The sequence below is a fragment of the Saccostrea echinata genome, unplaced genomic scaffold (assembly GCF_033153115.1).
Source record: "Saccostrea echinata isolate AGI-Se365-2 ecotype Australia unplaced genomic scaffold, CSIRO_AGI_Sech_v1 ptg000028l, whole genome shotgun sequence".
NCBI classification, from domain to species: Eukaryota; Metazoa; Mollusca; class Bivalvia; order Ostreida; family Ostreidae; genus Saccostrea; species Saccostrea echinata.
The window spans coordinates 5,668,817-5,684,758 of record NW_026889777.1 but is presented as its reverse complement, the minus strand read 5'-3'; the positions used below and the strand labels follow the sequence as shown (position 1 = coordinate 5,684,758).

Here is a 15,942-nt window from a genome sequence, read left to right as displayed (position 1 = left end):
GAGAGTTTCTCAGGTTTTCTTAATCCTGTTCTCCTGAAATACATTATAGCAAACTAGTTATAAAAAAAAAATTTCACATCTATGTTAAACATGTTGTTTATCCCTTAATATCCACGTGTATGATATCTGTCATATCAATCCAGATATATAGAAATTTAAATTTCTTTAAAAAAAATTAAATTGAGGTAAAATAGGTCATTAAAGTAAATTATTTCTACACTGCATTTTTCTAGAATAACTTTTTAAAATTTTATTAATCTTGATTCATAAAATTTCAGCTTGTGTATCGGCAGTTCTACAAGCCGAGTTCTTTAGGAGAAGTAGGAACTTTGAGCCAGTTGCGAAATTTTGTTCACAGAATTGATGTCCATGGGGGTGACGAAGTAATTCAAAAATACAGGTATGTATAATTTTTCAATCTATTGATTACTATCAATGAAATGTAAATTAAGAAATAAACTAAAATTTCAGTAACACTGAATAGCAATAGAAAAAACCCAAGAAATGAAAAAAAAAAAAAAAAAAAAAAAAAAAAAAAGAGAAAGAAAGAAACAAGACTTGTGAAGATTGTGCCTCCACCAGAGCTTGCAGTCACATTCATTTATGCATCATGATTGTTTGGCCAGAATTAAGTTTCCTTGCACAAACACACACAGACAATCTTTGATTTATAAAAAGGAACCTAACTGTAAGGTTTCATAAAGCAGTCACTTTTATTTCATGTTTGAAGGAAACAATTTTTTTTTTAAATTTTAAATTATTTTAGAGCTCACTATGCATTTTTGATGGACTGCTTGGATGCTTTGATCACAGGAGCATGCCTACATCTTCTTGAAAAGGACAACTTAGATTCCAAACCAAACCGGAAGCAAGAGCTTTTTGAGGCTCAGTCTACAGATGACAAGTACAAATTTCTTCGGCAAATTGCCAAGGATATACTAGATAGATATGTAAACCTTAATCCAGGTAAGATACTTTTTAAAGATGAAGTTTGGTCCTTTGTCATGGTGCATAATACCTTGAGAATACTTATATCGCGATTACCTCGCAGTTATCAAATTACTGTCGCTCTTGTGTGACAGAGTCGAGGAAGCTCTAAATCTCGCAAGATTACCGGGGCATTATATTGTTTACAGTAGTTATGTACAAGCTTATCTTTTAAAAAGATAGGTGAGCTAGCGCTGTAGCTATCATAAACCACAGAATTAGATATCTAAATTATTGGATTAATTTGCTGAATCGATTAAGGGGACGACCATTTGATTCTGAGGAGGGGGGTCGGGGGGGGGTCTGGCAAAATTTTTCGAGTCAGATTATTTATTTTCATGCCAGTCAAGGACAGATTGTTTATTTTCAAGATGATCAAGGTCAGATTATTTATTTTCTTCTTCACTGAAAAAACAAACAAACAAAAAACAAAAAAAAGTTCAAACGGGGGGGGGGGATAAGTAGCAATAGTCAAGGACAGATTATTTATTTTCTTGCCGATCGTGGAAAGACAGTTATTTATTTTCAACTATTTTTGAGGACAGATTATTTATTTCCAAAATCTGCCCCTCCCCCCTTCAGAATCAAATGGTCGTCCCTAATTATCAATAGGAAGACACAGTGGTACACTTGAGGTGGTGTTGGGGGGATGTGTCTTAATTCAGAATGGTGAATCTAGAGTGGGTTTTCACATTGGCAATGGCATGAATCATTAACTGTGCTTGAAGCATTCTGTAGTTTACTGTAATTTCAATATTGAAGTGAAAAATAAGAGATAAGTAGAACCAATGAACACCTAGTTTAAAAATATTCCAGTGTGGTACTGTTCTGTAGCAATCGCATCCTTTCGGACCTTTCAGGCAAGCTCTGAAAACATCCGAGGTTGTTTTTCCGAGCTTGCCGGAAAGATCCAGGAAGATAGTTAAAAATAGCTAGTTTTTTAATTATAATTTTAAAAATTATAACTGATCTGTACAGTTCTGGCAGTAACTGTTACCTTTTGTACATTTATTTAAGATTAGACAACAAAACACGAAACTTCAGATCATATGTATTTTCAGATTAAAAAACGAAATTGACATGGTACATTTATCTACAGTACTAGTATTCCCAGAATGCCCTACCGTGAAGTCGAGCATACGTATTCCAGTAAAAAAGACTAACGTACATGTAGTTGCTAGCGCTCGAGAGCGCTATAGCAATAACAATCGGATCATTACTCGGGCTTTTCCGTCAAAAAAGGAAAAATGAAAAATTAAAGATTTATAATATATCAGTGCTATTGCATTGTATCAATCGCTTCTCGTGTCTGTCCGACATACTCTGAAAGATTTCCTGGGGTTTTTTTTTCTGAGCTTGCCGGAATTATCATGTACATGGTTAGCTGTAAGGAAAGCTAGGTTTTACCAGTTGATCTCTACAATCTTGGCATTATATGACCCAAATTTTTCTTGTACTTTTAATCTTAGGTTAGACAATAAATTTAGAAATTTAGATTTCGGATCATATCTATTTTTTATGATAAAAAGAAATTATCATCGTACAGTCTATCTTCAGTAGTTTTCCCAGAATGCCCGACCGTGAAGTCGAGCATGCGTATTCCAGAAATATAGACTAACGTAGTTGCTAGCGCTCGAGAGCGCTAGCAACAATCGAATGATTCAAACAATCATTATGCCGAAATAGCAATGTATTGCCGAGGGTTGAACTCAAAATAGGTTGTCTAATTATGAATGTTTAGAGTATTTTATCAGTTTCCAAAAGTAACGATTTTCAGAAAGAAATGGTTGAATTTAATTAAAAGAGTAAGCTTAATGAAAAGTATCATAAAAAATACAAAACATGAGGACTAGCTCCTCCAAAATTTTATTAGCGGGGTTCAGCAAGTGTTCAGCAAGATATTTCACCAGGCATTCTTTCTTATCTGTCCTTATAAAATCCACAGTGATCGATCTCGTGCTGTATTCAATAAACATTGGCCCCAGCCAACAGACGTTTCCTACCTCCACTATGAAAGAGTTCCATTAAGTAATCGTAATATCAAGTATTCTAGTATTAAACAGGCATGTTATCATGTCTACTGGAGTTATAGAGTAGGGTTTCCTCCATAATAGCACTTGTGTCGCATAAAAAGAATTGTTTTGCAAAGAATATTTTTTTGTTTAAATATCAATTAGAAATATATGTACTGTATACAGAGAAATTTTCGCCCCCGTTTTATTTTCGCCATACCCACAGATGGGCGAATTTTAAAACGGGGCGAATTCAAAGAATGCGGTATAATTTCTTAAACAAAACTGTGACTGGGCGAATTTAAGACGGGGCAAAATTGTTTACAAGTGTGAAAGGGCGAAAATAACACAGGGCGAAAATAACCCTGTATACAGTAATAATGAGCCCCAAAAATTTAAACATATCACTTCCTTGATAAGACTGAGTAAATTTACAGTAGTGAGGTGTTAGACATTTTCAACTCTTTTCTTGCATCTTTACTTAATACTCTTTAAATAAATAACCTTTTACTTTTCCTTATCTTGGTAGATTTGAGAAGATTCGAGGAGAAAGTACAAGAATTAGATGTCCAAAGTCAACAAATCAAAGACATGTTTGATCATAGACTGCAAAAGTACATCTGTGTATCTTGTGAAAAACAGTACAAAAAAGTAGGCCATTTAAAGAGACACTTAAAAGAAAAACATTTGTGGGATTTCACAGAGACTGAAACAGAAGAAGAGGAAAAACCATATAGAATATCCTTGTACAGGGCTTCACTAATGAAATGTTTGTTATTGCTTAAAGACACCAATGATGGATACAATATGGGAGATGGAGACAGAATCATGATAAATGCTAAGTTTCAGATGTTGCTTTCAGGGGTATGTAACCACACAAAATACCAGATCTGGTTATTTAGATTCTTGGCATATTATCATTGCATTCTGAGTCCCAGAGATGCTCACGAATACAAGTGGAACTGTACATCAAACCTCTCTGGTGGCACTGGCCACAACATACTAAACGACAATTTAGTTGAAATAATGGTCCATAGATTGAAGGAAAAACTACGTACACAAGGAGCAAACGTTACATACGAGAGTGCAAGAAAGGCAGCCCTGTCACTTCAAGTACAAGATCAAATTAAACAGAATGCCATGCATGAAATTGCCTTGAAACCAAAAGGAATAACCCGAACAGAGCCATCCAAGAAGACTGATGTTGAATTAATTATAGACCAATTCAAGAAAGCTGAAATTTTTGATTGTGTGCCTGGAAGGCAATTTCATGCCTTTTCTTCCTTTCAGGACTTATTTTCAAGGGTAAAAGATGTAGAATTACATAAATGGATTCAAAGCCAGCTGAAAGAAGCATTGTCATATGAGATTGTATAAATGTTACGATCACAGTATTAGAATAAGATTTTTAAAAGTGGCACTAGGTGTTTTTCTTATTTTTAGCTATACTCAGGCCCGTAGAACGTGGTGGTGGTGGGGGGGGAGGGGGGGTCGCCCTACTTTTTTTCTGAGTATAGTATTTTGCTATAGTAAATTTTCCTTTAGATGCTGGTTGCCCCCCCCCCCCCCCACTCCCACTTTTTGATGTAAGGTAGAGCACTAGCAAATTCCAGGATTTGGGCAGTAAATAAGCCTTTTTTTTTTTTTTGCTTGTCAGATAATTTTGGGAAGTTGCCTTCCCCCCGCCCCCCCCCTCCCCCCCGGTCAGTTTATGTTTTTTTTTTTGTTTTTGTTTTTTTTTTTTTGCTTGTCACATTTTTTTGGGGAAGCTGCCCCCCCCCCCCAAACTTTTGAAACCGTTGCTACAGGCCTGATACTGGTCAGAGATTAGAAGAGCTTATGCAACAGTATTGCGTCTGTTGTCCATCCATCTGCCTGTAAACAGATTTTCAAAATGTTATTCCTCCTAGAGTTAAATAACTCTAATTTCAGTATGACTTAGTACATATCTTTGCAAGTTCACTAAGATATATAATTCTGTATATTGATTTATTTTATTTCAACAAATTATGTTGCCATGGTTACAAAAAATTGTAATATATCTGTGAAATTCTGTCAAACGCTACTTCTACAGTTTTTGTCCAATTTCAATAAGATTTGATACTTAAATACACATGTATTCTTAGATTCACCAGGTACACAACAGTATGCTTCAGGTCTCATCAGAGACTTCTGGTTTGACGTATTTTAACAGAGGGAAAATTCAATGGCATATTTCAAGTGGTGTGTGTGTGTTGTCATCCTTACAGTGATATAGACAAAAAAGACAAAATAACCTTTGAAATAGATCCAGGACATGGAGCACTTTTAGACTTAATTCATTTTTCGATTATTCATAAAATCAATATTTATTCTAAACTAACTATTGAAATAAAAAATTAAGAACGAGAATAGGAAACAATTTTAAATATTTTAAATTTTATGTTTTTTTCTGTCATCCATAAAATTTTATGCAAATTCTGATTTGTCTAAAGCGACTTTATGCTGTTATGGTCAGAAATTTAGATGTATGAATCTTCCATACTGTGGCAACACTTTAATGATATTTTTTCCCTTAAATATGTTAAAGGTATACAGAAAATTATGTTACGATTCAAATTTCATCTATACACAGTATCAGTAAAAATTAGGGATGCGCGATTTTATCGGTATACCGGTAAATCGCGATTTTTCATTGCGTGATACGTATCGTGATACGAAGACTAAAATACCGGTATTTGGTACATAACTATAAATATCGAAAATTATTCATTTATTTGTTCAAACTATTGAATGACAATTATAGGAAGTGTAAAAAAAAGGTTGAAAACAGTTAAACAACGGCATCAAAATAAGCTATATATTAAATAAATGAAAATTTAAAAAGTTAAGTTATGTTTTTATAGCATATTTTTAAGAAATATGATGGAAATTCATTTTAAATTGTAGTAAAAATTGTGTGTAAAAATATCACGATTTATTGTGATATTTTTAGGGAAAAATCGTGATATTATACAGTTATGGAATGGGTATGAGGGAAATAGCAAATTTATGGTTCCCCGAGGGAGGAAACTATTTCCCGAGGCGGCGAAGCCGCCGAGGGAAATAGTTTCCTGCCGAGGGGAACCATAAATTTGCTATTTCCCGAGTACCCATTCCATAACTGTTTTATTATACCGAAACAAACAAAGGAGATTTATTAACTAGAGACAGACATTTTTAAAACAATATAGAGGCATTTATATAAATAATCAAAAATGCATGTGATTCCAATTTTGTTAAATATATAATGCATCAATACGGAAAAAATAAAATTATTTAAAAAAAATAATGATTTCACTGACATTTCGAAGGATTATCGTTGTCCTCTTTTTGCTTAGAAATTAGCCCCTTCACGGTAACTGCGGTACTACTCTTTTGCAGGGCAAAATAAGAACGTTTGGCGAAGTTTTTGTTGAGATATAATTAAATGACGTATATTTAACAATTACTTTTACGTCATTTTTCACCAAACTATATCATTTTGCCCTGCAAAAGAGCAGTACCGCAGTTACCGTGAAACGGTCTATTCCAGTATGATTTTGACATCGCATTTCGAAATGTTTTGACGTCATAGTTACATTGCTAATAACATTACGTCACGGACTCGAGATTCCTTGAACCTCCGCCTACTGTTCACTTTAATTGGTTAAAATTAATTATAAATATTCATGAGGGAGTAGTCCCAGGGAGTAGCTCTGATTTTTCAGGGAGTAGTCCTCAGATGGAGGAAATAGTATCTTCTCGGGGAAATAGACAGTTTTATGGTATTAATTTTATATAGAGTAATAAGAGTAGAGGTATAATAAATCACGATACGAAATTTTTGCCGATACCCATCCCTAGTAAAAATGTACCCAAACCTCTTTCTAGAATGCTTTCTGAAACTTCCTCAATCAGTAATTATTTATAACAGTAAACACTATTTTCGCTGTAATATATAAAACTTTATATTTGGGCAAACGTGATGAAAAGGTCCAGGAAACTATATTGTTGAATTCAGACAAAATTTATATGCTAAATGAGATTATAACTAACGTGACTTATAAACCGAGAAAATCGGCTAAATGAGTAAAATTACATCTGCATGGATTACTAGGAAAATACTTTAATTCCTGTCACATCTGGTGCCTTGCCATGCCCTGGAAGTGAAAGGTTAAAAGTGAAAGGTCAGAAGTGAAAGGTTAAAAGAAAGTCAATGTGGAGGTCAGCGAGGAGTATAGAGAAAGTCTCTATTTTATAATACCGCGGGTATGACATTTTTCTTTAAATAAAACGTTTATTTAAGAAATAAATAACAAGTTTAAAAACTTCAATGGGAATTGAAGTGGGTCGGTCACGTGATCAAATCCTGTGAAGGCCGAAGGCCTTCTCAGAAGATTTGATCACGTACCGACCCACTTCAATTCCCATTGAAGTTTTTAAACTTGTTATTTATTACTTATATATGCATTTGAGACGGACAATCGAATGTAATCGAATATAAATATTGCACTAACTGTACGTCGTAGATTTTGACAAATTACGCTAGGTGTAAATCGGCTTGAAAAGCGGTTACGCTTCAAATTCATCTGGCAAAGGATTTTTTTGAAGGGAATATTCTGTGAAAGGCTTCTTGTGATCAATTATTATAGTGACCATATTGGTGTCTGGGAATTTTTGTATTCACGAGAGTCCATATTCGATGTTAAAAAACACAAGAAACACGTCCGATGTTTGATACTAAAAAGTTGGAGGAATTTCGGTCGGAAAGGGATGGATGGAGACACTTGTCCGGACCAGATAACTTGAAATTAAGTACAAAATTTCATCAAAAACTTAAAATCTACGATTTCAGTAAGGCATATTTATTAATTTATGATGTTGACATGGAGACACTGGCGACAGCTTACATTGTTAAGACAACGTCACAACGATCTCGATGATGGAGGTGTGCCTACCGAACTTCCAAAGTGCAGTGTTTGTCAGCTGTTTGTGGCGTGATTGCATTATATTGATATTTTTCAACAGATTTTCAAATTTATTGTGAGTAAAGTTTAATGGAAAAAAATTATAGCATTCAGAGGTCTGCGAGAAAAATAAGGGTTAACGTCGAGACTATGCAGCTCAGACATGAAACTTATAACACGTAGTTTTCTATTCTCTATGTAAAATCGATCAAGAACTGTATTAAATACTCGTTTACATTGTAAATAAAATGATTATTATTTTACTTGCGTATTTTGTACATTTTTATGCATGAAAAACATGCTATATTGCTAAGTGGAGTAAGTCTTTTTATGTAGATATTACTGCGCTGTGTGATTAGGTCACATAATGACCTATGACCTTCGAAAAACTTCATACAGGTATGAAGATATTTGCTCGAGCTGCATGTTTATATAATAGAGAGATACCACAAATGTATATATTCTGTTTTATTTTCGGATTTTTCATATGGAATACGTTTTAATTGCATAGTAGAAATATGAAAAAAGACATAAGAAATATCCTTTGACCCGGGGTAAATATTCGGGGGGGGGGGGGGGCATATAAGCGAGACTACTGGCGCGTGCAGGCGGGCACTACCTTCAACCTTCCTACAGCTCTCTCTGTAGGAAGGTTGAAGGTAGTGCCCGCCTGCACGCGCCAGTAGCCAATGACAAGAAGTGATATTTTGAAAATATACTTATTACTAATTTCCATTTTTCTTTATGTGTGAATTACATATTTTATATATATATATATATATATATATATATATATATATATATATATATATATATATATATATATATATATATATAAATGTTAAAGTGTTAATTTTTATTGTTTAATCAAAAGGGAATACATCAAAACTTTTTTTTTCAAATTTACTTATCCAGTTATACAAATAAACAAAACAAAACAAAAGAACAGCTTATTATAGCTACACAAAAATACTGCAGATTCAGAAATCTTTATTGTGCTGTGAAGAAAGGGTTCTTAAGTAAAAATTAAACATGAAGCAATCCAGCAAATCTGCTATTTATCCAACAGACATCGAGGGAAGAACTGCCACAAAAGCCATGTAAAATAGATCTATGAATTGTCATTGTAGTAGATAATACACCCTATGGTCATGAAAAAAAAATGATAGGGAAACAATTGGATTACAGCATATGTATACTTTTTTCATTTTTTTTTTCGCTGACAGTAATGATTCCATCGACATTTCCCCATAATATAGAATATAGGAAGCGGTTTCTTGAAGAAATATAGAAGAGTCAACTTACATGTAATTCCTTGTAATTATGAGCTATTCAGTATGCATGACTGCAATTCACAATTCAAATTTTTGTTCAATGCACTATATTTTAGTCTATTAGTTAGGAGGAAAATTGATCCCGTCGTCTTAAGTCAGCATAGATATATTTTAGAGGAACAAATGTGAGAAATGTCCTTGTTTTATTTAAGGGTTATCTTATTTTCTACGTTACAATTTCTTACACCAGTGGCATGCTTTTTTCATGAGTCTGACAGCTATTTCCCGACTATTCATCCATTTAAATGGACCGTGTGCCTGTTCAAGGTAAGGTGTTTACTACATGTATCATGTGATTTGGATCCTTCTCAAGCATTATCAATCGAATCCTCTCATGTCTTTACAGTTAAACCATTCAGCCCTGTTTTTTTTTTTTTTTTTTTTTTTTTTTTTTTTTTTTTTTTTTTTGAGAGCTATGCTTTAATTTATCCTGAAATTTATTTCCGTGATCACATGACGTCCAATCTATTTCGAGGTAGTTTACTAGGTATTGTGCGTAGCCTCATTTAGCGCATTACATTTTTGGCGGTAATCGTATTTCTTCAATAAACGCAACTTTAGACATTGGTATTTCAATAAAATGCGAGTATTTCCAGTTTTGAATAAAACGGTTTTTTTTTTTTCAAATATTCTCATGTAAAAGTTTGATTCTCTATAATGCCCCCACTCTTCCTCTGTGGACCAAACTTTGAACAAACTTTTACTTGCAGTATCTTTGAATGTTTGCATATCATAACATTTAAGTAAAAGCTGTTTTTTAGTGATCAAAGTAGGTTAGAGTAATAGCACAATATAAAATCAAACGCTTTTTGTAAATCTTTTTTGAAAAAAAGCAGAACCATGAAAGTTGGGCATTGGGGTACATGTGCCTCTTGTTTAACTTCTTCAAACAGAAACAAACTAATGATGTCACATGTCCAATCCATTCTAATTCTGTAGTTCTTGATGAAAAATCTTCAGTATGGGATGCTGCAGTTCATTTATAGAAAAATTGGAAGACCGTGAAAACAATAACCAGGAACAGACACGCCAAGAATGTTATGACTGTAGACGCAGGGATCAGGATAAAACATGCGAAGATTCATTGAAAATTAAAGTCTTTGGAAATGAGGAAACGGATCGAAATGACATTACAACGGAAATCAAAGACAGCAAGAACAAAGATTTTCAGGAACTGAAGCATGAAGATTTCTGGAAATCAGAGGTATTGTAAACTTACCGCTGGTGTGTGAGGGCAGGGTTGCTTAAAGTATGTATAATATAATTACCAGAATCGTACCAAGCTGTGCTGTTTTACCCGAAGAGCGGTAACTCGAGGTAGATCATTGCAAAACTACTTAATTTTATTCGTGAAAGTGCTTCGTTGTATATAACGCAAAAGTTATTCTTTATTCGCACAAGTTTCGCGTGCTAATTCAAAAGCTCCCCGCTCTGTATACCCTAGAGTGTATTCGTAAATATTTTGCATATATCTTTAAAAAGTTTCGCGTTATAACACAAAAATTATTTCTTTTTCCAACAATTGTGTGTTTAGTTGGCTTTTGAATGTTTAGTAAGTGCATGTTAGTTTTGCGTTATAAGGCGAAATTTACACCTTTATTGGCAATAATAAAACTTTTATGTTAGAACAAAGAAACTTTCGTTTATAAGTCACAAAAGTTTAGCGACAATGATGCGTTTATTCATGAAAATTTTGCGATTTTCCGCAAAAGTTGTCGTTCTTTCCACGCGTTCTAACCCAAAAGTTACGCGTTCTTACCTAGAAGTTACGCATTCATTTGCATAAGATTCGCATTTATTCACAAACGATCTATGGGTGGGGCCAAAATATGGAGGTGACATATTTTTTGGGAATAAAAAGGATTTTTTTTTAATCTTGCGAAGAACAGCATGGCTAACATTACTAACGTAAACGTTCTGACCCATGGATCAATTGTTACTATTTCTAGACAATCATAATTTTGCGAATTATAATAATACATGTAACAATTCTTTTCTTAATTTATAACTATTTTTAATACCTATTATAGATATGCCATTGCCCTGATAAAAATACGATGTACGAAGGTAGAAGAAAAAAGAAATTGCCACCATGGAAACATTGGTTTAGAGGCAATGAGGTGTATGGACACCATATCTGTGCTTCTAAAGTAGAGCTAGCTTATGCAAAAGGGTATCCCTCCCGTAACTGTAAGCCGATTTACGGATATGATCCATTAAAATCCGTGAATCAAGTTGTCACGGATCCCCCAGAAGTTGATTTAGATCTCGTTAACGTGGTTCCCCCGGCACCCCCCCCCTCCAGTGGTGCCTGTATGAAATTTTAAGACGTGCAGATGGAATGATGCATATGTACCTCAACAAATGTACTAAATCCCTGTTTTATATATTTCTGTTTTATGTATATGTTTCTTGCAAAGTAAATTTCTACTTGAAACCCAAATAGAACAGTAAAAGAATAAAAGAATTTCGTTTTTCTTTGGAATAATTTTGAATTGCTAAGAGAAGAAATTGAATAAAAAACTGTTTTGTTGATTGTATCATGTGTATAATGTCTAGTTATTACTAAATAGCATATTGAACAGAAAGCGATAGAATATCCTTAGCGTTTTTTCCTGTTAGAAACACGGGTACTTGACGTTTTATCAAAAAAACATTTTCTTTACTTAAAAAATGTTATCCTGTATACATGTATATGTTAAAACGCGTAGTTTTTTGTTTGTTTGTTTTTTTAATCAAATTACTATTGTCTTAAGTTTTGGGGTTAAAAGGTATTGCTTACGTTGAGTAAAATGTTGAGAACAAATATGTTGTGTCTTGAATAAAATGTGTACCTTGTCTCCACGTTTGGTCATCATGGTGGATGTATATGTCAAACTTCATTAGCGGAGTATCAGCCCCTGAATTTGCTACAGGTACTCGTGGATAGGACCCCTCACCCCACCCCCAATATTCATCCCCGGGGCGTCTTGGATAATTTCTTTACAAATTATTTTTATAACAGTTATTGATCACGAATACCATAGGAAAAATCGGGGAAAACGCAAAAAAATCGTTCAATATAAAAAAAATCAAAAGGGGGGGGGGTAAATTCTTTAAAAAAAATCTGACAAGTTAAAAAAACAGGACCAAAAGAGGGGGGGACAACTTCCCAAAATAATCTGACAAGCGAAAAAATAAACAACAACAATTAATCCTGGAATTTGGCGGTGCCCGACCTTACAGCAACAAAAAGTGGGAGGCCAACCAGCATCTAAAGACAAATTACTATATGTAGCAAAATACTATACTCAGAAAAAGAGAGCGTCCCCCCCAACCCCACCCCGCGTTCTACGGGCCTGTTTTTTTGTATGGAACGATTATTTTGCGTTTTTCCCCCGATTTTTCCTACGGTATACATGATAAGTAAGTATAAATAAATAAATATAATTTGTGAAGAAATGTCGAATTTAAGAAGCCCCGGGGTTGAATATTGGTGGGTAGTGTACCAATTAGGTAACTATGGAATTAGCTTGTCTAATTCGTCAGGGCCCTGCTTTTGAATTCCCAACACCAAGTAATGATAAGTAGCAGGCTTGGTATTAAAGAAAAAAAACTGTCAAGTCACTGTGAATGATATATTCTGACATGTTAATTTGGGGAATTTGTGTCTCTCGCTTAAGAAATAAAAAAATAAAATGGATGGGAGACCTGGAAAAAAAAGCAGATGGAGAAAGGAAACGAGGCCCATCCCATAGGGTCGGATCGCTCACCTGAGCACATTGGCTAGAAAAAAGCAAAAATCATTTCAGTATTGTAAAGTTTGAATATAAATGTGGTTCCAACATTTGATCTACTGTTGAGACCTTGCCCTACCTCCAGGGACAAGATTGGAACACATTTGAAACTACTTATACTCTAGCTGAGGATGCTTCTGAATTAATAAGACTGGCTTTGGCGTTCTTGAGAAGAAATGTTATATTGATATATCCCTTATATTCTTTTTTATAACTTTGATAACTTGCATCCCCTGTTGTGGCCCCACCCTACCCCCAAAGGTCACGATTTTAACAAAACTGAATCTACACTAGCTGAGGATACTTTAATATGACTAATCAAGGCTTTAGATTTGCTGATCTTGAGAAGAAAATTTTTCAAGATTTTTTCCCATATATTCCTATGAAAAACTTTGATTCCCCATTATGGCCCAATCCTACCCCAGGGGGTCATATCTGAACAAATCTAAATCTACATGCACCACCTGAGGATGTTTCCATTTTAGGAATGACTCTAATTCTTGGCCAAGTTATTCGAGTATAACCTGGTTTTGGCCAATTTACGCTTAATAATCCGCGAAGCGCATTATAAAACAGCGTAAACTGACCCAAACCAGGTTATACTCAAATAACTTGGACAAAAATTAGTCATTCCTTATAATTTAATTTTAAAATCATTAAACAATCAGGTTATTCAGATTTAACCTGTGTTCCTTTTTAGATATTAACCAATCAGAGGCTAGAATACAACCAGAATTAAAGTTTATCAATATGACTTTACAAGACATTGCTTTTCTTGAGAATAATTTTGAAGATTTTTTCATATTTATTCCTTTAATAATTATATTCCTGTAAAAAAAAACTTGATCCCCAGTTGTGGCCTCACCCTACCCCCAGGGGTCATGATTTGAACAAACTTGAATCTACACTATGTAAAGAAGGTTTCACATAAGTTTCAACTTTTTTGGCCCAGTGGTTCTTAAGATTTTTAAAAGATACCACCAATTTTTCACTATTTCTTGATTATCTCGCTAGGAAGAGGGAATGTCCCTTCATTTGAACAAACATGAATCCTCTTCACCCAAGGCACTTTATGCCAAGTTTGGTTGAAATTAGTCCGGTGGTACTAAGGAAGAAGATGAAAATGTGAAAAGCTTTTAACAATCATAACAACGACAGACAACAAATAAATTTGGATCAGAAAAGCCCACTTGAGCATTTAGCTCAGGTGAGCTAAAAAAGTCTAATCATGATCTTTCAGCTTTTGACCTTAAAGTTAGTAGGTTTTTTTTTTCAAAGTTAAGGAAATTTATGACCTTAAGTCTCCTTGCAAACGCCTACAGATAACTGGTTATCATCTGAAAACTATGTATGCAATATATGGATTTCTGACCTTGGTCTTTGACCTCAAAATCAATAGGGTTCTTTTACAAGTCATATTGACAAAAGGTATAACATTTCATTGAAAATCTCAGAAAACTAAAGTTATTATCAGAAAACCATTTTATACAATGTTACTATGAATTTCTTACCTAAACCTTTTGATCTAAATCAATTGGGGTCTTGTTTAAGCCATGGGGGGTTGTGATATAAAATTTCATAGCAAAAGCTCAAAGGCATTTTTAGGTCACCTGAGTCACTCAGGTGACCTATTGCTATCCGTTCTCGTCCGTCGGCGTGCGTCGTGCGTCGTGTGTTAACATTTGAACATTTTTAGCTTCTTCTCTGAAACCGCTTAACCAATTTCAACCAAATTTGGCATATAGCATCTATGGGTGAAGGGGAACAAAAATTGTGAATTTCATGGTCCCTGCCCCCCTGGGGCCTGAGGGGTGGGGCTAAAACCACCAAAAATAATGCAATCTTTAAAAATCTTCTTCTTTACTCCAGGACATCAAGCAGTCAAACTGTTGGCATCATTGTAACAAGCATTGAGCCCTCTACCAAAATTGTGAAATTCATGGCCCCAGGGTCAGGGGTTCTGGCCCCAGGGTGGGCTATATAGATCATATAGTGAAAGTGCATTATTTCTTTGAAAATCTTCTTCTCTGCTCCTGGGTATTGAATAAAGTAACTAAGTACATAGTTATGATGAGCAAGAAGTCCTCTTCAGAAATTGTGAAATTCATTGCCCCTGGGTCAGGGGTTCTGGCCCCAGGGTGGGGCTATATAGATCATATAGTGAAAGTGCATTATTTCTTTGAAAATCTTCTTCTCTGCTCCTGGGTATCAAATAAAGTAACTAAGTACATAGTTATGAAGAGCAAGAGTGCCTCTTCCAAAATTGTGAAATTCATGGCCCCAGGGTCAGGGGTTCTGGTGTTAGGGCGGGGCTCTATTGATTACATAGTGAAAATGCATTAATTCTTTGAAAATCTTATTCTCTGCTCCTGGGTATTAAAAAAAGTAACTAAGTACATAGTTATGATGAGCAAGAGTGCCTGTTCCAAAATTGTGAAATTCATGGCCCCAGGGTCAGGGGTTCTGGCCCCAGGGTGGGGCTCTATAGATTATATAGTGAAAGTGCATTAATTCTTTGAAAATCTTCTTCTCTGCTCCTGGGTATTAAATAAAGTAACTAAGTACATAGTTATGATGACCAAGAGAGCCTCTTCCAAAATTGTGAAATTCATGGCCCCAGGGTCAGGGGTTCTGGGGTTAGGGCGGGGCTCTATAGATTATATAGTGAAAAAGCATAATTTCTTTGAAAATCTTCTTCTCTGCTCCTGGGTATTGAATAAAGTAACTAAGTACATAGTTATGATAGCCAAGAGAGCCTCTTCCAAACTTATGAAATTCATGGCCCCAGGGTCAGGGGTTCTGGTGTTAGGGCGGGGCTCTATTGATTATATAGTGAAAATGCATTGATTCTTTGAAAATCTTCTTC

The 15,942-nt window shown here is 34.7% G+C and overlaps 2 protein-coding genes across 2 annotated transcripts; both read left to right on the top strand.

Moving 5' to 3' along the window:
- Positions 1-254: 254 nt before the first annotated feature.
- LOC133193939 (uncharacterized) lies at positions 255-4,376 on the top strand. The gene is made up of 3 exons (XM_061329853.1): positions 255-400; positions 767-966; positions 3,529-4,376. The coding sequence occupies exons 2-3, from the start codon at positions 786-788 to the stop codon at positions 4,374-4,376; spliced, it is 1,029 nt and encodes a 342-aa protein (XP_061185837.1). The 5' UTR covers positions 255-400; positions 767-785.
- Positions 4,377-10,261: 5,885 nt separating this feature from the next.
- On the top strand, positions 10,262-11,674 carry LOC133193938 (uncharacterized). The gene is made up of 2 exons (XM_061329851.1): positions 10,262-10,504; positions 11,331-11,674. The coding sequence occupies exons 1-2, from the start codon at positions 10,262-10,264 to the stop codon at positions 11,625-11,627; spliced, it is 540 nt and encodes a 179-aa protein (XP_061185835.1). The 3' UTR covers positions 11,628-11,674.
- Positions 11,675-15,942: the final 4,268 nt, after the last annotated feature.